The 26,175-nt window shown below is 43.4% G+C and overlaps 1 protein-coding gene across 2 annotated transcripts in view; it reads left to right on the top strand.

The window, feature by feature from the left end:
* Window positions 1-1,082: 1,082 nt before the first annotated feature.
* METTL2A (methyltransferase 2A, tRNA N3-cytidine) overlaps window positions 1,083-26,175 on the top strand; it is a 43,276-nt gene continuing 18,183 nt past the window's right edge. Inside the window, exons 1-6 of one of the 2 annotated variants that reach the window (XM_082271713.1) lie at window positions 1,083-1,209; window positions 5,408-5,665; window positions 10,549-10,640; window positions 19,841-20,067; window positions 21,759-21,808; window positions 23,632-23,692. In XM_082271713.1, the coding sequence (XP_082127839.1) occupies window positions 5,421-5,665; window positions 10,549-10,640; window positions 19,841-20,067; window positions 21,759-21,808; window positions 23,632-23,692 (675 nt within the window). In that variant the 5' untranslated portion in view covers window positions 1,083-1,209; window positions 5,408-5,420. Of the gene's footprint in view, window positions 1,220-5,407; window positions 5,666-10,548; window positions 10,641-19,840; window positions 20,068-21,758; window positions 21,809-23,631; window positions 23,693-26,175 lie in introns of both variants that reach the window. The other variant, XM_082271714.1, reaches the window with a different exon arrangement.

The raw sequence follows: 26,175 nt of genomic DNA, 5'->3' as shown, positions 1-26,175 counted from the left end.
TGCAGTGGTCTGATACTCCTTCCATTTCAATATTATCACTTGCACAGTGCTCCTTGGGATGTTTAAAGCTTGGGAAATCTTTTTGTATCCAAATCCGGCTTTAAACTTCTCCACAACAGTATCTCAGACCTGCCTGGTGTGTTCCTTGTTCTTCATGATGCTCTCTGCGCTTTAAACGGACCTCTGAGACTATCACAGTGCAGGTGCATTTATACGGAGACTTGATTACACACAGGTGGATTCTATTTATCATCATTAGTCGTTTAGGTCAACATTGGATCATTCAGAGATTCTCACTGAACTTCTGGAGAGAGTTTGCTGCACTGAAAGTAAAAAAAAGAAAGTAATAATTTTGCACGCCCAATTTTTCAGTTTTTTATTTGTTAACAAAGTTTGAAATATCCAATAAATTTCGTTCCACTTCATGATTGTTGTGTCCCACTTGTTGTTGATTCTTCACAAAAAATTACAGTTTTATATCTTTATGTTTGGAGCCTGAAATGTGACAAAAGGTCGCAAAGTTCAAGGGGGCCGAATACTTTCGCAAGGCACTGCATATATATATATATATATATATAAAAGGTTCTTAGTAATTTGCTAGAAAAATTATGATTTTTACAAGAAAGTGCAGAGTGCCAAAATAGTATGGAGGCGGTTACACTGATAACTGTCCCTCCAGCACTCTGCTCACACTATACTGACCTGCCTGGAATCTCATTAATTTCATACAGGACCTGTACCTACCGCATTGACCCCACACACCTCAGTCCACCTCAGGTGGGAGCTGTCAATCATCTGTGTCTTCCCGCCCTCTCACCTCAGGACAGAGCTGTCAATCATCCGTGTCTTCCCGCCCACTCGCCTCAGGGCGTGCTGTCAATCATTTGTGTCTCTCTGCCCACTACCCCCTCCCTTTCTGTGTGAGCGCTCAATCATCTGCGTCTATCCGCTCAATCCCCGCCCCTAACCTTGCAGCTATCAATCATCTTTTTCTACCCGCCCGCTACATCATCTGTGTCTTTCCGCCCCTCAGCTACGCGCTGTCAATCATCTTCTCCCCGCCCTTTCCTCCCTCCCCTAAGCTGAGCGCTTCAATCATCTTTTCCCCGGTACTTCCCGCACACTCAGCCCCGCCCCCGGCCTCCACCTCTTCCTGTATAGTGGAAGTTCCCTGTCCTCATGTACGGTGGAAGCTGCTGGGAGAGCTGAGTGATTGCAGGTTAGAGCCGGTGTCACCGGTGTGATGATTGTAATGTATGTTCTGTTCTCCGTCCATCTACACTGATTGGTGGATCTTCATCCTGTACAATAGAGGAGAGGCTCTTCATTGGTAGGCAGCTGATATGATATTATGAGACTTCTTTATGATCACAGGGATCCTGGTCAGAGGGGTTATTGGTGCTGTCAGGGTTTGCTGGTGTTGATGGATCCAGGCATAGTTTTCTGCATATTATTGTCACCTAATTGGGTCTGTTTTAGTGGTGGGTGACATATTTGTTAGAGAGGACCTAAACTATGGTCACTCGAGACTACTCAGGAGATGGTCATAGACTAGAAGCACATTACAGGAGACTGCTCAGGAGATGGTCATGGATAGGAGACACATCACATGAGACTGCTCGCAAGATGGTCATAGACTAGAAACACATTACAGGAGACTGCTCAGGAGATGGTCATAGATAGGAGACTGCTCAGGAGATGGTCATAGATAGGAGACTGCTCAGGAGATGGTCATAGATAGGAGACTGCTCAGGAGATGGTCATAGATAGGAGACTGCTCAGGAGATGGTCATAGATAGGAGACTGCTCAGGAGATGGTCATAGATAGGAGACTGCTCAGGAGATGGTCATAGACTAGAAGCACATTACAGGAGACTGCTCAGGAGATGGTCATAGGCTAGAGACCATCACATTACAGGAGACTGCTCAGGAGATGGTCATGGATAGGAGACACATCACATGAGACTGCTCGCAAGATGGTCATAGACTAGAAACACATTACAGGAGACTGCTCAGGAGATGGTCATAGATAGGAGACTGCTCAGGAGATGGTCATAGACTAGAAGCACATTACAGGAGACTGCTCAGGAGATGGTCATAGGCTAGAGACCATCACATTACAGGAGACTGCTCAGGAGATGGTCATGGATAGGAGACACATCACATGAGACTGCTCGCAAGATGGTCATAGACTAGAAACACATTACAGGAGACTGCTCAGGAGATGGTCATAGATAGGAGACTGCTCAGGAGATGGTCATAGATAGGAGACTGCTCAGGAGATGGCCATAGATAGGAGACTGCTCAGGAGATGGTCATAGACTAGAAGCACATTACAGGAGACTGCTCAGGAGATGGTCATGGATAGGAGACACATCACATGAGACTGCTCGCAAGATGGTCATAGACTAGAAACACATTACAGGAGACTGCTCAGGAGATGGTCATAGATAGGAGACTGCTCAGGAGATGGTCATAGATAGGAGACTGCTCAGGAGATGGTCATAGATAGGAGACTGCTCAGGAGATGGTCATAGATAGGAGACTGCTCAGGAGATGGTCATAGATAGGAGACTGCTCAGGAGATTGTCATAGATAGGAGACTGCTCAGGAGATGGCCATAGATAGGAGACTGCTCAGGAGATGGCCATAGATAGGAGACTGCTCAGGAGATGGCCATAGATAGGAGACTGCTCAGGAGATGGTCATAGATAGGAGACTGCTCAGGAGATGGTCATAGATAGGAGACTGCTCAGGAGATGGTCATAGATAGGAGACTGCTCAGGAGATGGTCATAGATAGGAGACTGCTCAGGAGATGGTCATAGACTAGAAGCACATTACAGGAGACTGCTCAGGAGATGGTCATAGACTAGAAGCACATTACAGGAGACTGCTCAGGAGATGGTCATAGGCTAGAGACCATCACATTACAGGAGACTGCTCAGGAGATGGTCATGGATAGGAGACACATCACATGAGACTGCTCGCAAGATGGTCATAGACTAGAAACACATTACAGGAGACTGCTCAGGAGATGGTCATAGATAGGAGACTGCTCAGGAGATGGTCATAGATAGGAGACTGCTCAGGAGATGGCCATAGATAGGAGACTGCTCAGGAGATGGTCATAGACTAGAAGCACATTACAGGAGACTGCTCAGGAGATGGTCATAGATAGGAGACTGCTCAGGAGATGGTCATAGATAGGAGACTGCTCAGGAGATGGCCATAGATAGGAGACTGCTCAGGAGATGGTCATAGACTAGAAGCACATTACAGGAGACTGCTCAGGAGATGGTCATAGGCTAGAGACCATCACATTACAGGAGACTGCTCAGGAGATGGTCATGGATAGGAGACACATCACATGAGACTGCTCGCAAGATGGTCATAGACTAGAAACACATTACATGAGACTGCTCAGGAGATGGTCATAGATAGGAGACTGCTCAGGAGATGGTCATAGATAGGAGACTGCTCAGGAGATGGTCATAGATAGGAGACTGCTCAGGAGATGGTCATAGATAGGAGACTGCTCAGGAGATGGTCATAGATAGGAGACTGCTCAGGAGATGGTCATAGATAGGAGACTGCTCAGGAGATGGTCATAGATAGGAGACTGCTCAGGAGATGGTCATAGATAGGAGACTGCTCAGGAGATGGTCATAGATAGGAGACTGCTGAGGAGATGGTCATAGATAGGAGACTGCTGAGGAGATGGTCATAGATAGGAGACTGCTCAGGAGATGGTCATAGATAGGAGACTGCTCAGGAGATGGTCATAGATAGGAGACTGCTCAGGAGATGGTCATAGATAGGAGACTGCTCAGGAGATGGTCATAGACTAGAAGCACATTACAGGAGACTGCTCAGGAGATGGTCATAGGCTAGAGACCATCACATTACAGGAGACTGCTCAGGAGATGGTCATGGATAGGAGACACATCACATGAGACTGCTCGCAAGATGGTCATAGACTAGAAATACATTACAGGAGACTGCTCAGGAGATGGTCATAGATAGGAGACTGCTCAGGAGATGGTCATAGATAGGAGACTGCTCAGGAGATGGTCATAGATAGGAGACTGCTCAGGAGATGGTCATAGATAGGAGACTGCTCAGGAGATTGTCATAGATAGGAGACTGCTCAGGAGATTGTCATAGATAGGAGACTGCTCAGGAGATGGCCATAGATAGGAGACTGCTCAGGAGATGGTCATAGATAGGAGACTGCTCAGGAGATGGTCATAGATAGGAGACTGCTCAGGAGATGGCCATAGATAGGAGACTGCTCAGGAGATGGTCATAGACTAGAAGCACATTACAGGAGACTGCTCAGGAGATGGTCATAGGCTAGAGACCATCACATTACAGGAGACTGCTCAGGAGATGGTCATGGATAGGAGACACATCACATGAGACTGCTCGCAAGATGGTCATAGACTAGAAACACATTACAGGAGACTGCTCAGGAGATGGTCATAGATAGGAGACTGCTCAGGAGATGGTCATAGATAGGAGACTGCTCAGGAGATGGTCATAGATAGGAGACTGCTCAGGAGATGGTCATAGATAGGAGACTGCTCAGGAGATGGCCATAGATAGGAGACTGCTCAGGAGATGGTCATAGACTAGAAGCACATTACAGGAGACTGCTCAGGAGATGGTCATAGATAGGAGACTGCTCAGGAGATGGTCATAGATAGGAGACTGCTCAGGAGATGGTCATAGATAGGAGACTGCTCAGGAGATGGCCATAGATAGGAGACTGCTCAGGAGATGGTCATAGACTAGAAGCACATTACAGGAGACTGCTCAGGAGATGGTCATAGGCTAGAGACCATCACATTACAGGAGACTGCTCAGGAGATGGTCATGGATAGGAGACACATCACATGAGACTGCTCGCAAGATGGTCATAGACTAGAAACACATTACAGGAGACTGCTCAGGAGATGGTCATAGATAGGAGACTGCTCAGGAGATGGTCATAGATAGGAGACTGCTCAGGAGATGGTCATAGATAGGAGACTGCTCAGGAGATGGTCATAGATAGGAGACTGCTCAGGAGATGGTCATAGATAGGAGACTGCTCAGGAGATGGTCCTAGATAGGAGACTGCTCAGGAGATGGTCATAGATAGGAGACTGCTCAGGAGATGGTCATAGATAGGAGACTGCTCAGGAGATGGTCATAGATAGGAGACTGCTCAGGAGATGGTCATAGACTGGAGACACATCACAGGAGACTGCTCATAGACCAGAGAATCTTTCCTTAAGACTGCTCGGGAGATGGTGAAACACTGAATAAAGGTTTTTGTCTTTATTGTCAAACTAACCACCATTGGGAATTATGTTGGTCTTTATTTTGCACTGATCTCCTCTCACATGTCTGTCTTCCAATAGCTCCTTTATTCAGATGCTCCCCTTGGTCAAGCATAGAAGTTCCAAGTTCTTCCATGTCCTGCTGAGACGTACTTTGACAGTTGATTGGTTTATTCCCCATTGGCCATGTACTTTTTCTGCTGCTGATTGGATTTTCTCTAGAGGGTTCACTATCTCTGTGACATCAATGGCTTCTAGTCCTGGTGTGGAGGGGAAGAGGCCTCAGTTTGGGAATCGTCTCCTGAAGGATCCAAGCCAGGTCTTCCAGCACAACGCATGGTGAGAGGTGGGATATGGGGAGTGTAAAATAAAGTTGATAAGATATAGAAAGTAGGTTTCTTAAAGCTGAACTGTTAAAAGTGGTTGCAAACTTCAGTCTTGACATCTGAACAAAGCACATGTATTTAAAAAAAAGTAGAATTCTGTTGCCTATGTTAAGGCATTGCTGTAACCTACCGAAAATTTCTTCTAATAAACATATTGAAAAAAAAAAAAAAAATAGATCACAAAAAGTTTGTTTCAGTAGTTCAATTCAGAAAGTGAACCTCATATTTGATATATTTGATATATTTCAAGTATTTCTTTCTTTTAATTTGAATGATTATGGCTTACAGCTAGTAAAAACCCAAATCTCAGAAAATTAGAATATTGTGAAAAAGTTTAATATTGTAAACTCATGGTATCACACTCTAATCAGCTAATTAACTCAAAACACTTGTAAAGGTTTCCGGAGACTCTGTGGTCTCTCAGTCTGGGTCAGTAGGCTACACAATCGGGGAAGACTGCTGGCTTGACAGTTGTCCAGAAGACAGTCATTGATACCCTCCACAAGGAGGGTGAGTCACTAAATGGCATAACTAAAGAAACTGGCTGTTCACAGAGTGCTGTATCCAAGCATATAATGGAAAGTTGAGTGCAAGGAGAAAGTGTGGTGGAAAAAAGTGCACAAGCAACAGGGATAACCACAGCCTTGAGAGGATTGTGAAATGAAGGCCATTCAAGAATTTGGGGACGATTTACAAGGAGTAGACTACGGCTGGTGTCAGTGCTTCAAGAGCCACCACACACAGACATATCTCCTGAACAAGAGATAATGTCAGCAGCGTCTTACCTGGGCTAAGGAGAAAAAAAGGCCTGGACTGTTGCTCAGTGGTCTAAAGTCCTCTTTTTGGCTGGAAGTAAATTTTGCATTTTATTTGGAAATCAAGGTCCCAGAGTCTGGAGGAAGAGTGGAGAGGCACAGAATCCAAGTTGCATGAGGTCCAGTGTGAAGTTTCCACAGTCATCGTTGATTTGGGGAGCCATGTCATCTGCGTTTTATCAAGTCCAAAGTCAGCGCAGCCCTCTACCAGGAAATTCTAGAGCATTTCAGGCTTCCCTCTGCTGACCAGCTTTATGGCGATGCTGATTTAATTTTCCAGCAGGATTTGGCACCTGCCCACACTGCCAAAAGTACCAATACCTGATTTAATGATCATGGTATATGTGCTTGATTGGGCAGAAAACTTCCCTCACCGAAACCCTATAGAGATATTGTCAAGAGGAAGACGAGAGACACCTGACCCAACAATGCAGACAAGCTGAATACCGCTATCAAAGCAACCTGGGCTTCCATAACACCTCAGCAGTGCCACCGGCTGATCGCCTCCATGTCACGCCCATTGATGCATGTAAAAGGAGCCCCGACCAAGTATTGAGTGCATACTATACTGTACGTGGACATACTTTTCAGTAAGCCAACATCTCTGTATTATTGGTCTTATGTAATATTCAAATTTTTTGAGATACTGGATTTTGGGTTTTCACTAGCTGTAAGCTATACTCATAAAAATTAGAAGAAATACACAAAGGTCCATATATATTTGGACATAATCACATTTTTTTTTTCAGGTATTTACCAAATCCTATTCAAGCTATAGTTATATAATGGCTATATATGGGCTGATGGTGCACACTCTCAGGTTTAATTTGAGGGTATGTATTAGGGCTGAACGATAGTCGATGTGATATCGACTATCGTTCTGCAGGCACGGGCGATATTCATATCGCCGAAGCCACGATATTCAGGCTTTAGGCAGGGCGGGGAAGAAGTCGGGACTCGGGGGGAGGAGGAGGACTCGCAGTGATTGCATCCGTCCCACACTTCCCTCCCAGCTCTGCCTCTAGTATCCAGCCGACCATTACTCCGCCCTGCTCCGCCCATTGTCTCTCCTTGCTGCATCGGGGGCGGGATCAGGCTGTAATATTTTTCAATGGACAATGGGCGGAGCAGGGCGGAGTAATGGTCGGCTGTTGACTAAGAGGGAGAGCTGGGAGGGCTGGAGTACGGGGCGGATTGCATGGCGGCAGAGAGGCTACAGTGTTTGCAGCAGGAGAGGGGGGAGAGACGTCCGGAGCATGGCGGAGGAGCACCGCGGGACAAAGGCTGCTACCGACAGCCTGCTTCCTCTACACTCTGGCTCCGACACAAGGCTCGGGCGGGAGAAGTTCTACGAGTGTGGTGGATCCCCTGGCAGAAAGCTGAGCTCTGCTAACGGATCCCTCCTCCGGAGACTGTCTGGGAGAAATATCGCGATATATATCGTTAAAAACGAAATATCGCGATATACTTTTTTCCCCAATATCGTGCAGCCCTAGTATGTATATCCAAATGGGAGGAAGGGTTTAGTAATTACAGCTCTTAAGAATAGTCGTCCCCCCTTTTTCAAGGGACCAAAAGTAATTGGACTATTGAATCAAAAGCTGTTTAATGGCCAGTGTGGGCTACTCCTTCATTATTTCTTCTTCATCAATTTGTCTGGAGTTGATTCTAAGTGTGGTATTTGCATTTGGAATTTATTGCTGTGAACCTACATCATGCATTCAAAGGAGCTGTCAATGCAAGTGTAACAGGCCTTTGTAAGGCTTCAAAAACAAAATCAGAGAGATAGCAGCCAAATTAGGAGTTGCCAAATCAACAGTTTGTTACATTCTGGGGAAAGAAGAATGCACTGGTGAGCTCAGCAATATAAAAGGCCTGAACGTCCACAGAAGACAACAGTGGTGGATGATTGCAGGCTCTTCTCTATGGTAAAGAAAAACCCATTCACAACATCCAGACAAGTGAAGGACACTCTCCAGGAGGGGGGCATATCATTGTCAAAGTCTACAATCAAGAGAAGTCTTAACGAGAGAAAATACAGATGGATTACCATGAGGTTCAAACCATTCATAAGCCTGAAGAATAGAAAAGCCAGAATAGACTTTCCAAAAAAACATCTAAAAAAGCCAGACCAGTTCTGGAAAAGCATTCTTTGGATGGATGAAATTAAGATTTATCTGCACCAGAATGACAGAAAGAAAAAAGTGTGGAGAAGGCTTGGAACAGCTCATGATCCAAAGCACACAACATCATCTGTAAAACATGACGGAGGCAGTGTGATTACATGGGCATGCATGGCTTCCAATGGCACTGGGTCATTGGTGTTTATTGATGCTGTGACAGAATATGGAAGCAGCTGGATGAATTATGCAGTGTTTAGACATATACTGTCATCCCAGATTCAGTTAAATGCAGCAAATTTTATTGGATGGCGCTTCACAGTACAGATGGACAATGATCCAAAACACGCTGCAAAAGCAACCCAGGAGCTTTTGAAGGAAAAGAAGTGGAATATCCTGCAAAGGCTGGGTCAATCACCTGATCTCAACCTAATTGAGCATGCATTTCACTTGCTGAAGCCAAAACTTAAGACGGAAAGACCCACAAACAAAGAACAACTGAAGACAGCTGCAGTTAGAGCCTGGCAAAGCATCAGAAAGGAGGAAACCCAGTCTTTGGTAATGTCCATGGGTTACAGACTTTAGGCAGTCATTGCCAGTAAAGGATTCTCAACAAAATATTTAAAATGTACTTTTTTTTTTTTTTTTTTTGATTATATTAATTTGTCCAATTACATTTGAGCCCTTGAAAATAGACTGTGTACAAAAATGGTTACAGTTGAAATATATTACTCTGTGTGTAACGCATCTGTATAATATAAGAGCTTCACTTTTTGAATTGACGTACTGAAATAAATTAAATTTTTGATGATATTCGAATTTTATGAGATGCACCTGTATACAGGCATACCCCACTTTTAAGTACACAATGGGACCAGAGCATATATGTAAAACGAAAATGTACTTAAAGTGAAGCAATACCTTTTTTCATTTCTCAGTGTATGTAAACACCCTAGCTCGTTGGGAAATCTCGGTCAGCTTGACATGGCGCTGCTCCCGAACCATAAGTGACAAGGATACCAATCTTGGGGAGCACGTTAAGGGGACCCAGGACTACGACATTGTAGATTACCTAGGCAAGCTGGCCAACCCCAAAATCAGATATATTGTAGACCTGGGTCTCATCTTGGTGCTCCCCAAGTTTGATATACCCCTGTCAATTATGGTTCTGGAGCTGTGCCATGTCAAACTGACCAAGATTTGTCATAGACCATGGTAAAGGTGGGGAGTAGTGTCATGTCAAGCTGATCAAAATTTCCCATAGACGCCATTGTTAAAAACCGGGAGCAGTGCCTTGTCAAGCTGACCAAGATTTCCCATAGATGCCATTGTTAAAAACCGGGAGCAGTGCCATGTCAAGCTGACCAAGATTTTCCATAGATGCCAGTGTGTCTGTACTCGCGAGTGTACGTAAAGTGAGGGTACATAAAGTGGGGTATGCCTGTATTTGTAGTGTTTACTTATCTCTCCCCAAAGCTGAGTGTGGTTTCTGTGTGGGATTTCCTCCCTCTGTTATCAGCATGAGTCACTTCAGAGAAGTTTTCCTGACACATGAGATAAATTTGTGAGGGGAGAGGAGAGTTCAGCACACAGCTCCTTCGCTCCTGTGTGCTATGTGAAGGGGGTGTGTCCCTTTCCTCCAGTCAGGTCTCACACACTAACTGCAGCTCTCCGCCCCCTCCTCTCTGCTCCTGACAGATGAAGAAGGATTTTGACATGATTCTGCACTTTTGAATGGGTGTAGAGAAGAGAAGACTGCAGATAAACAAGTAAAACCTATGCAGGAGGATTTGTTTCATCTCTGTATATCATCTGAGGCTGTTCACTTTACTGGGTATATGGGAGGGTTTACAACCACTTACATTTGGAAAACTGATGGCTAATTTTATGTGTATATTCAGGGACAATGTACAGTGGTCCGAGGAGCAGGAAGCTGCAGCTAGAAAGAAGGTTCTTGAAAACAGCAGCCAACCTGTATCATTAGAGCAGCAAGGTAAGTGGCAGTGACATTATGGCTTCTGAGATAGCAGAAACAGAGTTGTAAAAATCTAAATCTGGCCATAGATGGAACGATTTTCTTTCCTGGAGGCGTTACATTATTCTGGCGGGGATGGCTTCTGCGCTGAGAGATCACCATAATTACTGCTACAATAGCCGCAATGTAAAATCCGACAGGCTGGTTGTACCCAAGTTAATGGTACGTTCAGCCTACCCATACATGGTTTGAATCTCAGCTGGTCCTTGCTGAACCGGCCAGGATTACAACCATCTATGGCCTGCTTAATATACATCAGCACACCCTGCAAAATTTAAGGACGTTTTTCTGGCATTGTATATTGTGTTCAGGGTTGAAAAAGAATATAATGGATGTAGCACTGAGGCCACTTGTTACAGTTATGTGCTGAATTGCCATTTTATTTACTATGGGGTTGATTTTCTAAAACTGAAGAGTGCAAAATGTGGCACAGCTCTGCAAAGAAACCATTCAGCTTCCAGGTTTTAGAGTCCATTCACACTTGTGCGACTTAAAAATCTTGTGATTTTCATTTTGATGCTACTTTGGAAGAGTACGACTTTGCCTTTGACCAATGGGATCCTTTTGTTTGTGCTCTACAAAGTCGTTAGACATGTGCAATACGAAAATATTCGTTTTAATTGTTTTTTGTTTTTTTGTTTTCTTACGAATTCCAAATTTTCAAAAGGATTTGAATTTGCAGTGGTCGAAAAATTGATTGACCTATTTAAATTCTGTGTGAAGAATAGCTGGTTTTTAAGGAGCGGACCAGGAAGCCGGCTGCTGCGTCCTTAGCAACCAATGACTTATCAGCTGTCAGCGGGTTTCCGCACTGACAGCTGAAAGAATAAAAAAAGAATGCCAGCGATGGGAAAAAAAAATTATTGTGGGGTCCCCCCCCAAAAAATCCATTCCATACCAGACTCTTATTCGAGCACGCAGCCCGGCAGACCAGGAAAGGGGGGCTGGTGGTTGTGGGGGTCTGCAAGCGGGGGCTTATTGGAATCTGGAGGCCCCATTTAAGTATTGAGTATGGGGTTCAATCGTTTTTGACAATTCCTTTATTAAAATATCAAAAAAAAAAAAAAGATGTCCCCTGCTGTAGATCCATCGTCAATCACACCGCTGACCCGACAACAGAATAAAAAAAACTCTGGCCCAATGAAGGCTCCCACCATCTGCTTGCTCCGCCATGTGACAGCTCTTAAATAACTAAGGGGCGGTGGCCACCTGGTGACGTCTCTAGATGACACCAATCCCTTGTGATGTAATCAACCGAGGGCATGTTGAGTTGGTGACATCACAAGGGGCAGGGTCACCCTGTGACATCACCGGGTGGCCACGCCCCTTAGTTATTTAAGAGTTATTACATGGTGGAGCAGGCAGACAGTGGGAGCCTTCATCTGGGCCAGATTTTTTTTATCTCTAGTCGGCGCTGGCAGCGGGAGTTGTGATTGACGATGAATATACTTCGGGGGACTTATATTTATTTGTTTTTTACCCACTTCTGGACCAAGCCTATTTCTGACACTTGTTTACAAGTTAAATTCAGTATGTATTTTTTGCTAGAAAATTACTTGGAACCCCCAAATATCGTGGAATGGCGACAAACATTGATAATTAAAAATCTCTATAGGCGACGCTGTAAAAATTTCTACAGGTTACCAGTTTAGAGATACAGAGGAGGTCTAGTGTTAGAATAATTGCTCCCCCTCTAACGATTGCGGCCATACCTCACATATGTGGTTTGAACACCGTTTAGATATGTGGGCGCGACTTGCATATGCGTTCACTTCTTTACACAAGCTCAGAGGGGCTAGGCACTTTACTTTTTTTTTTTTTTTTTGCTTATACAGGTCCCTCTCAAAAAATTAGTATATTGTGATAAAGTTCATTATTTTCTGTAATGTACTGATAAACATTAGACTTTCATATATTTTAGATTCATTACACACAACTGAAGTAGTGCAAGCCTTTTATTGTTTTAATATTGATGATTTTGGCATACAGCTCATGAAAACCCCAAATTCCCATCTCAAAAAATTACCATATCATGAAAAGGTTCTCTAAACGAGCTATTAACCTAATCATCTGAATCAACTCATTAACTCTAAACACCTGCAAAAGATTCCTGAGGCTTTTAAAAACTCCCAGCCTGGTTCATTACTCAAAACCGCAATCATGGGTAAGACTGCCGACCTGACTGCTGTCCAGAAGGCCATCATTGACACCCTCAAGCAAGAGGGTAAGACACAGAAAGAAATTTCTGAACGAATAGGCTGTTCCCAGAGTGCTGTATCAAGGCACCTCAGTGGGAAGTCTGTGGGAAGGAAAAAGTGTGGCAGAAAACGCTGCACAACGAGAAGAGGTGACCGGACCCTGAGGAAGACTGGGGAGAGGGAAATGCCAAAATGCCTGAAGTCCAGTGTCAAGTACCCACAGTCCTTGATGGTCTGGGGTGCCATGTCAGCTGCTGGTGTTGGTCCACTGTGTTTTATCAAGGGCAGGGTCAATGCAGCTAGCTATCAGGAGATTTTGGTGCACTTCATGCTTCCATCTGCTGAAGCTTTATGGAGATGAAGATTTCATTTTTCAGCACGACCTGGCACCTGCTCACAGTGCCAAAACCACTGGTAAATGGTTTACTGACCATGGTATTACTGTGCTCAATTGGCCTGCCAACTCTCCTGACCTGAACCCCATAGAGAATCTGTGGGATGTTGTGAAGAAAAAGTTGAGAGACGCAAGACCCAACACTCTGGATGAGCTCAAGGCCGCTATCGAAGCATCCTGGGCCTCCATAACACCTCAGCAGTGCCACAGGCTGATTGCCTCCATGCCACGCCGCATTGAAGCAGTCATTTCTGCAAAAGGATTCCCGACCAAGTATTGAGTGCATAACTGAACATAATTTTTTGAAGGTTGACTTTTTTTGTATTAAAAACACTTTTCTTTTATTGGTCGGATGAAATATGCTAATTTTTTGAGATAGGAATTTTGGGTTTTCATGAGCTGTATGCCAAAATCGTCAATATTAAAACAATAAAGTTCAGGCATTTTGGCATTTCCCTCTCCCCAGTCTTCCTCAGGGTCCGGTCACCTCTTCTCGTTGTGCAGCGTTTTCTGCCACACTTTTTCCTTCCCACAGACTTCCCACTGAGGTGCCTTGATACAGCACTCTGGGAACAGCCTATTCGTTCAGAAATTTCTTTCTGTGTCTTACCCTCTTGCTTGAGGGTGTCAATGATGGCCTTCTGGACAGCAGTCAGGTCGGCAGTCTTACCCATGATTGCGGTTTTGAGTAATGAACCAGGCTGGGAGTTTTTAAAAGCCTCAGGAATCTTTTGCAGGTGTTTAGAGTTAATGAGTTGATTCAGATGATTAGGTTAATAGCTCGTTTAGAGAACCTTTTCATGATATGGTAATTTTTTGAGATGGGAATTTGGGGTTTTCATGAGCTGTATGCCAAAATCATCAATATTAAAACAATAAAAGGCTTGCACTACTTCAGTTGTGTGTAATGAATCTAAAATATATGAAAGTCTAATGTTTATCAGTACATTACAGAAAATAATGAACTTTATCACAATATGCTAATTTTTTGAGAGGGACCTGTATATTTTATTTTTTACTTTTAAAGAGCCGGTTCACACTGAGGCAATCTGACTTTGAGGGGCGACTTGCAGGGACTTCACATAATGGAAGTCTATGCAAGTCACTCCCAGGTCGCCCCAAAGTAGTACAGGACCCTTTTTCTAAGTCGGAGCGACTTGTGTCTCTCCTATTAGAATGGGTCCTGTACTACTCAATGGCGAGCGACCGACCGCGACTTGTCAGGCTGACAAGTCGCCTGACAAGTTGCGCTCGTCTGAATGGGGTCTTACACTGTCCCTTTTTTAAAAAAAAAAACCCATTTTTGATCACTTTTATTCCTATTACAAGGAATGTAAACATCCCTTGTAATAGAAAAAAAGCAGGCCAGGTCCTCTTTAATGTGAGATTCGGGGTCAAAAATCCCACATTACAGTCTCACATCTACCCTTAAAAGCAGTAAAAAAGTATTTTTTTTTTTTGTTTTTTTTGTTTAATCATAAAAAAATAGGCCCTTTTAAGGTCATTAGGCGGAAGCGACGTATGACATCGTTCCGGTCCTCAAAGGCCATACAGTCGAGTGGGGGCAGTCTTACAAAGAGGGACCCGAGAAGAGGAGGATCCAGGCTGCCCTGTGCAAAACCAACTGCACAGTGGAGATTAGTATAACGTGTTTTTTTATTTAAAAAAAAAAAAAAGACTTTACAATCACTTCAAGTTGCATGAAAGATTGACCAAAGTAGAGCAGGAACTACTTTGAAGTCCCTCCAGAAATGAACGATTATCATAGATAAACATGGGGTGCGACTTTTCATGCAACTTTGGGAGCCAAAGTCACATGACAACTCACACAAGTGTTAATGGAGCCTTATTTTCAAAGCTTAACCACTTTACCACCGGAGGATTTTGCTGTCTTCCGTCCAGGCCACTTTTTGCGATTCGGCGCTGTGCGACTTTAACTGACAATTGCGCGGTCGTGCGACGCCGTACCCAAACGAAATTTACGTTCTTTTTTTCCCACAAACAGAGCTTTCTTTTGGTGGTATTTGATCACCTGTGCGATTTTTACTTTTTGCGCTATAAACAAAAAAAGAGCGTTTATTTTGAAAAAATAACAATATTTTTCACACTTTTTTATATGAAATTCCCCCCCAAAAAAATGTAAAAATCAAAATTTTTTTAAATTTTTGGCCAATTTGTTTTTTGCTACATATTTTTGGTAAAAAAAATCACAATAAGAGTATTTTGATTGGTTTGCGCAAAAGTTATTGCGTTTACTAACAAAGGGAAAGATTTCTGTCATTTTTGGTGTTTTTTTTTTTAACGCGTAATGGTGGCGTCGCGATCTGCGATATTTTTTTGCGGGACTGTGACATTGCGGCGGACTGACATTTTTGACACTTTTGGGGGTACCAGTGACATTACTGCAGTAATCAGTGCTATATATATGCATTGTTACTGTAAAAATTACACTGGCAGGGAAGGGGTTAATTTTATTGGAGAGGGAGGGGTTAATGTAAGCCTGGTGCTTACTAACGTGTGGGGGGGGGAGGTGACTGAGTGACACAAGGACAGATCCAGGGTTCAGCTATGCTGAACCCTGCAATCTGACCCTGCCTGTCACTTCAGAGATCCGCCCACTGTGTTTACACACAGCGGGCGGATCTCCAGACTCGATCCCCGACGATCGGGTAAGAGCAGCGGCGATCGCCGCTGCTCCTCCCCTGGCCCGACTCCCGCTGTGACTGAAAACAGCGGGAGCGAGCCTTCGGCGGCGCACGCGCGCCGCCCACAAGGGGCGGAGTCCAGCGACGTACTTCGCTGGACGGGAACGAGCCACTTTGCTGCAGTAGCAGCAAAGTGAGCGGGGCTAAAGTGGTTAATTGAACAAGCTAAAGTTAGAAGCTGATTGGCTACCGTGCACAGCTGCACCAGATTCTAAGTGCACCTATTTTAGTAAATCTCCAAATCTCAAGCAAGCATTGTGCCTTTTCTGTATAAATAAAAATGTACATAGTATTATCCTCTTGCTCGTATGGCCTCAGTCACACCAAAACAGTTGTTGCCTTCTGCATTGAGGAGTACAGTGTTACAGTGGGGCAAACAAGTATTTGATACACTGCTGATTTTGCAGGTTTTCCTACTTAGAAAGCATGTAGAGGTCTGTAATTTTTAATCATAGGTATTCTTCTACTGCGAGAGACGGAATCTAAAACAATATCCAGAAAACCACATTGTATGATTTTTAAGTAATTAATTTGCATTTTATTTCATGACAAAGTATTTGATACATCAGAAAAGCAGAACTTAATATTTGGTACAGAAACCTTTGTTTGCAATTGCAGAGATCATACATTTCCTGTAGTTCTTGACCAGGTTTGCACACACTGCAGCAGGGATTTTGGCCCACCCCTCCATACAGAGCTTCTCCAGATCCTTCAGGTTTCGGGGCTGTCGCTGGGCAATACGGACTTTCAGCTCCCTCCAAAGATTTTCTATTGGGTTCAGGTCTGGAGACTGGCTAGGCCATTCCAGGACCTTGAGATGCTTTTTACGGAGCCACTCCTTAGTTGCCCTGGCTGTGTGTTTCGGGTCTTTGTCATGCTGGAAGACCCAGTCATGACCCATCTTCAATGCTTTTACTAAGGGAAGCAGGTTGTTGGCCAAGATCTCGCGATACATGGCCCCATCCATCTTCCCCTCAATACGGTGTAGTTGTCCTGTCCCCTTTGCAGAAAAGCATCCCCAAAGAATGATGTTGCCACCTCCATGCTTCACGGTTGGGATGGTGTTCTTGGGGTTGTACTCATCCTTCTTCTTCCTCCAAACATGGCGAGTGGAGCTTAGACCAAAAAGCTCTATTTTTGTCTCATCAGACCACATTACCTTCTCCCATTCCTCCTCTGGATCATCCAGATGGTCATTGGCAAATTTCAGACGGGCCTGGACATGCGCTGGCTTGAGCAGGGGGACATTGCGTGTTCTGCAGGATTTTACTCCATGACGGCGTAGTGTGTTACTAATGGTTTTCTTTGAGACTGTGGTCCCAGCTCTCTTTAGGTCATTGACCAGGTCCTGCCGTGTAGTTCTGGGCTGATCCCTCCCTTTCCTCATGATCAATAATGCCCCCACGAAGTGAGATATTGCATGGAGCCCCAGACCGAGGGAGATTGACCGTCATCTTAAACTTCTTCCATTTTCTAATAATTGCGCCAACAGTTGTTGCCTTCTCACCAAGCTGCTTGCCTATTGTCCTGTAGCCCATGTCAGCCTTGTGCAGGTCTACAATTTTATCACTGATGCCCTTACACAGCTCTCTGATCTTGGCCATTGTGGAGAGGTTGGAGTCTGAGTGTGTGGACAGGTGCCTTTTATACAGGTAATGAGTTCAAACAGGTGCAGTGAATACAGAAAATTAGTGAGAAACGGGAGGGCTTCTTAAGCAAAAAATAATAGGTCTGCGAGAGCCAGAATTCTAAAGCCTCGTACACACGTGTTGAAAATTGGCAGGGAATTTTCGTCCAACGTCCGATTTTCGGCTTATTAGTATGATGCTTCCGACAACCGACTCCAGATTTTTTTCGGCCGAAAAGTCGGTGTGCAGACTATAACATTTTTGTCCGCCGTCAAAACACGGCCGATTTTCGTGCAGTCAGTACAGATTTCGACAGGGAAAAATCTGGACATGCTCAGAGAAGAAAGAACGCAAAGAAAGAAAACCAACACATGACATCACTTTTGAAGTAGAATTTTGTTGGGCGAGAAAATTCGTGTGCAGTCTAGGCACATTCCAACCAACAAAACACAACTCTGGACAAAAGACGGACGATCGGTCGGCCGATAATCGTTGCGTGTGTACGGGGCTTTACTGGTTGGTAGGTGATCAAATACTTATGTCATGCAGTAAAATGCAAATAAATGTAAAAATCATACAATGTGATTTTCTGGATTTTTGTTTAGATTCCGTCTCACAGTTCAAAAGTACCTATGATAAAAATTACAGACCTCTACATGCTTTGTAAGTAGGAAAACCTGCAAAATCAGCAGTGTATCGAAAATACTTGTTATCCCCACTGTACGTGAATTGTATTTCAGGATTTGCTTGTCTCCAGCTTAAATGGCTTGCAATAGTTTCATACCTTACAAAAAGTCTCAGAAATCTTTCAAGAGTTTCATGTGCTCTCATTTTAATACCATGTAGAGATATATTATTTATCATTGTAAAATAAATTATTTAACACTTCTTTCCCCCCCCCCCTCCTTTTTTTCTGAAAGAAAACAAAAAATGGCCTTGAAGAAAAACAAAAAAAATGTTTCCCTAAATTTCTCCAGGCCCTATCTCTAGCCTTGTATGTGCCATGAGACACATTGTCACCGCAAAGTCATTATATTTAAATGTCTAAGGACTCTTTCACACGGGCGATCCAATCAGATCCTCCATGCAGCTCTATGGGGCAGCGGATGTCAGCGGAGACACCTCCACTGACACCCGCTGCCATCAGTATCCGATCCTGTCAGTGAAATCTGGACGGATGGAAACCCTATTTTTCCATCCGTTCAGTGATCAGATCGGATGAGAGCGGACAGGCGGTCCGCTCTCATCCGATCCCCCATAGAGGGCAGCGGGGGCTGAGACACCTCCCTCTCCGCTCTGCAAGCGGAGACGGAGCTGTCATCCGCCGGCTCAGCGGGGATCGCGGATCGATCCCCCGCTGAGCAACACGGATCCGCCTACGGAGGCGGACCGTGTGTGCATAAAAACTGATGGAAAAAATGTGCAGATTTGACTTGCATAGAATAGCCCGTGCATGTTCACACCATGTGCAGAGACATGCATTTTTCCAAAGTAGGTCCCTGCAAGGACAAAAATAAAACCATTGATTTCTATGTGCCCTGTTCAGTGTTGGTGTTATGAGTTTTACATTTTGCATATGTCTGCACAGAAAGAATACGCATGATAGCAGTGTTGTGGTGTGAACAGGGCCCATAGTAAACAATTGTTTTCTTTGTGCCCTTGCAGAGACAGGTGCAGAAATACACACCTCTCTGCACATGGTGTGAACAAGGCCTAAGGCCTCTTTCACACGGGCGTTCCGTATGTCCATATATCACCCCATCCAATTGCTGGTGATATACGGATATAATGCATGTCAATGGGAATGCGGATGTCAGCGTGTGACCATCCGCTGACATCCGATTTGCGTCCTTTCAGTTCTGTTCCGTTTTTTGGAACGGAACAGAACCCTATTTTTCTTCCGTTTAAAAAACGGAAAGGACGCAAAATCGGATGACAGTGGTGACATCCGCAATCCCATAGACATACATTATGTCCGTATATCATCCACAAATGGATGGGATGATATGCGGACATACGTACCGGATGACACAAGTGTCACCCATGTCCGTAAAAAAAATGACTGAACGGACGAAATAAACTGAGTGCCCGTGTGAAAGAAGCCTAAAGGTCTAGCTTAGCAGCACCCTCTTGTCACTCCTGAGCCTTGCCATTGATCAATGGGTTGGGCTCTTAATAAAATAAAGGTCGTTGTATAATGTACCATTGTGTAATTTTTTCTCTTTTCCCACAGAGGATTATGAAAACAAAGCTAGCAACTTCTGGGATGACTTTTACACCATCCATGAAAACCGATTCTTTAAAGACAGACAGTGGCTGTTTACAGAGTTCCCTGAGCTGTCCCCCAGTGGTAGGAGTCCTCCAGATTCTGCTGGATATCACAGAAAGGATCCTGAGCAAGAAAGAGAGGATGTAGACAGTGATTACCCAGGATCCTCTGCTTCTTATCGTATCTTGGAGGTAAAGTGTAGGAACTTATGGGCTGCCGCTTGCAGATGACTTGGATTTGTTTTTTTTGTGGTATCAAAAGTACACAGTACTCTGGCAATGTCTAATTAAAACTTTATTTCACACACCCATTTCATATTGGTTGCTTTCATGTAATTGAAATACAGGTAAAGTATTTGACTACTTTTGCTCCAGTTACCTTTATTCATGATGACAAGCTTGTCCCCCAAGGGGAGAGTAGTCTGGTTTTTGGGGAGCTGTTTCTTGTCCTATGGAAGTCCCTGTAGCATGTAGCAACTGAACTACAGAGGAAGCTCTAAATCCATAGATAAAATTAAAGCTTTTTTACCATTCAAAGAATTCAAACTGCTGCCCATTCCTTCCTGAATTTTACAAAGCTTTGACACACAGCCCAGCATAGCAAAAAAACACCACTTTCTATTTTGCAGTAAAGAATACAGTGGTGTCAACTCTCTAGCCTGCTGATTGGACAGTAAAGGAGCAGCAGCAGACTGATGAAACCATCCCTCTGCTACCTTGTCTCTCTCTCTCCTCCTTTCGGCTAGTTTCATATTAGGACATTTGCATGCAGTACGTGAATAAAATGATCTATTAATGAATAAAGAACTGTATTAATCCATTTAATTTACATCTGCCTGTTTTTCAGCTGGGGCTTTGGCATTAACCACTTGCCATGTCCTTCTTAGTTCCAAAGACTGCAGTCCAATAGAGCAATACAGTGTCTTAATAGTTAGCATTTCTGACTTGCAGTCCTAGGGTCCCTGGTTCAAATTGCAGCCTGGACGCTATCTGCATGGAGTTTGCATGTTCTCCTGCTTGCGTGGGTTTCCTCCGAGTACTCTGGTCCCCCTCCCATACTCCAAAGACCTGCTGCTAGGTTAATTGGCTCCTGTCTAAATTGTATGCAGGTGAGATGGGAACTTTAGAGGTAAAGCACTGCATAAAGTATTGGGTACTATATAAATACCTGTAATATATTAATAAATATCTAATAGTGCTCATGTGACTTGCAGCACTCTCCAGCTTTAATCTCCACCAATCAGGCAAGTGCTCTAAACTCTTATCCAGCATGCTACCCTTAGGGGACACAATCATTAGGGAGAGATACCTGGAGGCTGCTATTAAAGAGCTCTCTTCTTCCATGCTCTGACCCTTTTGCTTCAATATTTCAAAAAGTTGCACACCCTAAAGACATATATAGATAGAGACTGTTGATTTGTATCTGATTTTTCTGATCTGCATACACCATCTAGATCTGTGACACAGAAAGTACTAAAGACAGTGGGTCTAAAAAAAACAGCCAGTCAATTAGCATTGTCAAAAGGATGTCAACAATGGCACTCCCTTTACTGTGCTGAAGATAGGTTTACTTTAATGCTTGTCCGTTGTAATCAAGTGATCTTTTAAACCTGCAGTAAGCGTTATCCATTTTACAAACCTTTTACATAGCTAAGTTTCAATGTCCTTAACTGTCGGACTTATATATATGTATTGTTCATGCAACACAGATCACCTGATTACTCACTCTCTGTTCTTGTTGATTGCGCTGGCTCAGGTTCTGATGTAATCATCTGATCAGTTTGGTGTAACAAACTGTTATTTGTGGATCAAGGTGTCCTTTTCCCTCCAGCCTTCCTATTTCTCCATGATATATAACCCGCTCTTTTCTTTTTCAATAATAGGTGGGATGTGGTGTCGGGAACACTGTCTTTCCAATATTGCAGACAAATAAGTGAGTATATTATATGTAGCATGCATTAAATATTTTGTGGGCAGATGTCATTGAAGCCTAGTTTCCCAGGCCAATTTTGGTAAATGTATTATTTGTCAGTTAAAGTGTTTGTTACCCTAAAAAAAAAAAAAAAAAAAAAAAAAAAAGTATCCTGTTTCTTTAAAGCATGTTATACAGCACAGGGCTTGCGCTGTGTCATTTGGCCCCCTGTATCACCTGAAATACCTGGCTGATCCTGCCTGGTTCTCTCCCCCCTTAAACTGACCACGGTTTATCATGGCTGCTGAGCCCTGACCCTGTGGTCAGTTTTTATATGTCTCCATTATCTGCAGCTCTCCTCTGTTCTCCCTGTCCTTTGCCTGTCAGCTCTTAACAGTGCCCGCCCTCTCCCTTCCTGCTGCTGAAATTACTTTTGATTCATAATATAAACCTTTTTGTTTCCTAATGCTTTGTGTCAGTGTCTGTGTTTTATAAAAAAATTGCCGCTATACCTATGATTTCAGAGCGCCACGCCGTGCTCACGTGGCTGGCTCTCTCTCTCTCCTCTAATCCTCTGCTCCTGACTGATGTCTGTGGGTGATCCTCGCCCCGCCCGCTGCCACTGTCAGGGCGAGAGGAGCGAGACGGCTGATCACATGAGCACCAAGCAATGATCTGAAATCAGGTAAAGCTGGCATTTTTTTTATAAAACAGACACTGTGATGCATAGCATTAGGAAACAAAGAGGATTAAATGTACATATGACAGTGACTTAAAGTGGAAGTAAACTCACCAAATACAATCTTCCCCATTTAAATAACCTGCACATAATCTATAAATCGCTGTTTCTGGATCTCTTCTAATCTGCTTACTTTTCCCGCAATTCGTCGCTGTTCAGTTCTATGACGTCACCGGTGCGTGCGCAGAATGTCCCCTGTTTACAGCATGCTTATCATGCTTATTAGTCCTTTCAGTAACATGCCGTGGCTCCGTCGTGTGCTCTCTGAGGCATTGCTCAGCAATCCTGCGAGAGTACAGACCAATTCAGAATTTCCTGTTTACACCCCCATGTGACTTGCAACATCACAGGGGGTGTAATTATCCATGCATAGTATGGGACAGGAGCGAGAAGCTCACCTAATAGGGTTGCCATGGTAATCCGGAATAAAAACGAGGCTTGGCTAAAACCTCACTGGGCATGCTCGAGATTATGGAAGGAAGAAACAGAAAGGGTAGAAGCTGACACCGCTGCTGCCTCGGAAGACAATATACAAGATGACGCTGGCTTCAGACATGAAGGAAGAAAATAAAAAACGCACCAAATAACAGTAAGAAACATCCAAAGAGATCACTAACTAGGCAGAATTGTAATGGAAAGATTTATTATACTGGCTGCATTGGGAAGGAGCACTCGAGGGGCAGAGTTTACTTCCTCTTTAACAACCACTTTAACACTGACTAATTTGCGCGCCTAAATAATTGTACAATTTATTTTATTGACCTATATAGAAACTTTTTTTTTTTTTTTTTTGTCAACTTTAGTCTGACAAGTAGACAAAACTAAAAAAAATACACTTATGACTTTTTTATACTATAATTGCATTACATGATTACAATATTAAATAGAGACACATTTAGAGGCTGCAGTGCAGCCTGAAAGATTTTTTTGTGAATGAAGCTTTCAGCTTACATCGTCCTTGCTGACATAGAGCTCACGTGATCAGGAACCATTTGTGTGGACCAGTTTTACAGCTAACAACCGTGCATATAATGGTCAGGGAGCAGGTTAACACCTTTTTTATTCTGATGCTTTTTTTTTTTCTTTTTCTTCTTTCTTTCTTTAGTGACGCCGGCCTGTTTGTATACTGCTGCGATTTCTCTAGCACTGCTGTGGACCTTGTGAAGGTAGGTGGATGGCAGTAAACACATTGGGGACATTAAAACTGGAGCACACAGAATCTGGTGCAGCTGTGCATAGTAACCAAATGGCTTCTAACTTTAGCTTGTTCACGTAAGCTTTGACAATAAAACCTGGAAGCTGATTGGTTACTATGCACAGCTTCACAAGATTCTGCATGCTCCGTTTTAGTACATCTCCCCATTGTCTTACCTTGACAGAAATAAACTTTTTAAAATGGTCCGTGGAAAAAATGCAATACCATCACTGAAGGCAGCGTACATCTATGCCCGGTTTGCCTTCCGAGTTCGCAGCTCTGGCTCTGTGACTGGCTGGAGGCATGATGACGTCATTCCCGCGCATGCGTGCAGAAGCCATCAGTCTGGGCACACTGCTCTGAAGAAACGGTAAAAGCGGCCATTCCTTCAGAGCGGCTGCGCCAGTGACTTGGCTGCTAGGTCAGTAAATCTCTCCTGAACGGTGCATGTTTAGGAGATATTTACACTACCTCTAGGTAAGCCTTAATATAGGCTTACCTATAGGTAAAACCTAAAGATGGAAGTTTATTTCCTCTTTAACCAGTAAGTATTCTCCAAGAATACTTGGAATCATGTTACATGGCCAATTTAGATGTAAATATGTGACATGTACAATTAATGGTGAGTGAATTTTATTTGTTGTGCTGCATATGTGAGGACAAAAAGGACATAATGGGGTTGATTTACTAAAGGCAAATCCGCTGTGCACTACAATTGCACTGGAAGTGCCTTTGGAAGTGCAGTCGCTGTAGATCTAGGGGGAAGATCTGAAATGAGGGAAAGCTCTGCTGATCTCTATTATCCAATCATGTGCAAGCAAAAATACTTTATTTTCCTTGCATGTCCCCCTCAGATAGGGCTGCCACCTCATCCCTTTAAAACAGAACACATTAATTACACAGGTTCTGTGGCTGATTAAGGTGGTAATTAAACTCACTTGGTGCCTTATCTGTATTATATCAGCCTCAGAACCTGTGTGATTAATATGTGTTCTGTTTTAAAGGGATGAGGTGGCAACCCTACCCTCAGATCTACAGCGGCTGCACTTCCAAGTGCACTTGTAGTGCCTTAAGTAAATAATCCCCCATTTCAGCAGAAATAAACAGTCAGTAAGGTACGCAGCAATGAAGATTTCTTTACCTTTCATCTGATGCAGATACATCTATTTATTTATTGAAATTTAAAGCGTGATTTGTAGGATTAGATATTGTGTAGCTGCATATTTATCTAATATGTGGTTTCTTGGTAAACTTGATGCGTTTTTTTTTTTTCTCTTATATTGTGATTCATCATTGCACACTGTCAGACTGACCCACTCACTGCAGAAATGTGCCATGGCAGATTTTCACACCTTCTGTCATGTTCTTGGACATCAGCCTTGACACCTTTCATGATTACGTGGCGCTTGAATTAAAGGGAATAATTTTACCCATGTGCCTATACATACCTGGGAAGGTTCCCGACACTTTAGAACTAAGGAAACCACTTGCTGAAGGCAAATTAACGGCTCATTCGTTACTGACCAAGTCCAGTTGAATGCAAATAACTAATAACTAAATTCTAAAAATATTTTCTGCGCTTAGTGTATATGACCTACAGATTGTGACAATATTCAATAGTTTTGACCGCTCCACTCACTGTATTGCACATATCAATACAGGTACATATAAAGAGAGAGACATTTTTGCACTGTCACCTAAAATGCATGTAAGAGCATTCATGTTATAAATAAATGCGATAGGCAAATTCATAATAAAATTGGTTATATTCCGTGCTATCATGCAACCAGCATCCTTAATGTGTATATGAGTGCCTAGAAACCATAAATTATCAATTCATCCATGTGCATATAATAAAGAAATTCACTATAATAATAATAACAAACTTTGTAATTCATAAAGTCTGTGCTATCATGCAAGAGTGATATGCAAAATCCATAGGAATTGTACATATGACAAAGTCCCAAATGAAAGCTGCTTGCTGTTGGGGCACTCAACAGGAGGAAGGGGCTAGGAGCAGCGAAGAAGGACCCGTGAAGAGGAGGATCCAGGCTGCTCTGTGCAAAACCAACTGCACAGAGGAGGTAAGTATAACATGTTAGTTGTGGTTTTAGTTTGTTTTTTACAAAGACTTTACAATCACTTTAATATAACTCTTAGCCAGGGACTTCCATGTTTCTCTCTGTTCTGTGTGCTCCAGAGTTCTCTGAGGTGTCCTTTCCATGGTGATTCTTTGTACTGTGTCTGGTGGATGATCACCATGGAGTTGAGTGAAAGGTAAAGCAAGTGGTCTAGGCGAAATGGGTATGTGTCAGGGTAACTTCAATGCTTGGAATTAATCAAAAATGAAAGGAAAAGTTTAGTGTAATGAGCGCATCTATATACCATTGTGATTGGTGCATGTCAGCACAGTGGCAGTGAGCAGCACAGCAGCTTAGTGATTAGCACTTTTTG

This window comes from Pelophylax lessonae, assembly GCF_965119305.1.
Source record: "Pelophylax lessonae genome assembly, chromosome: 11".
NCBI classification, from domain to species: Eukaryota; Metazoa; Chordata; class Amphibia; order Anura; family Ranidae; genus Pelophylax; species Pelophylax lessonae.
The sequence above is the reverse complement of the archived record's forward strand: the minus strand, read 5'-3'. Positions and strand labels throughout refer to the sequence as shown.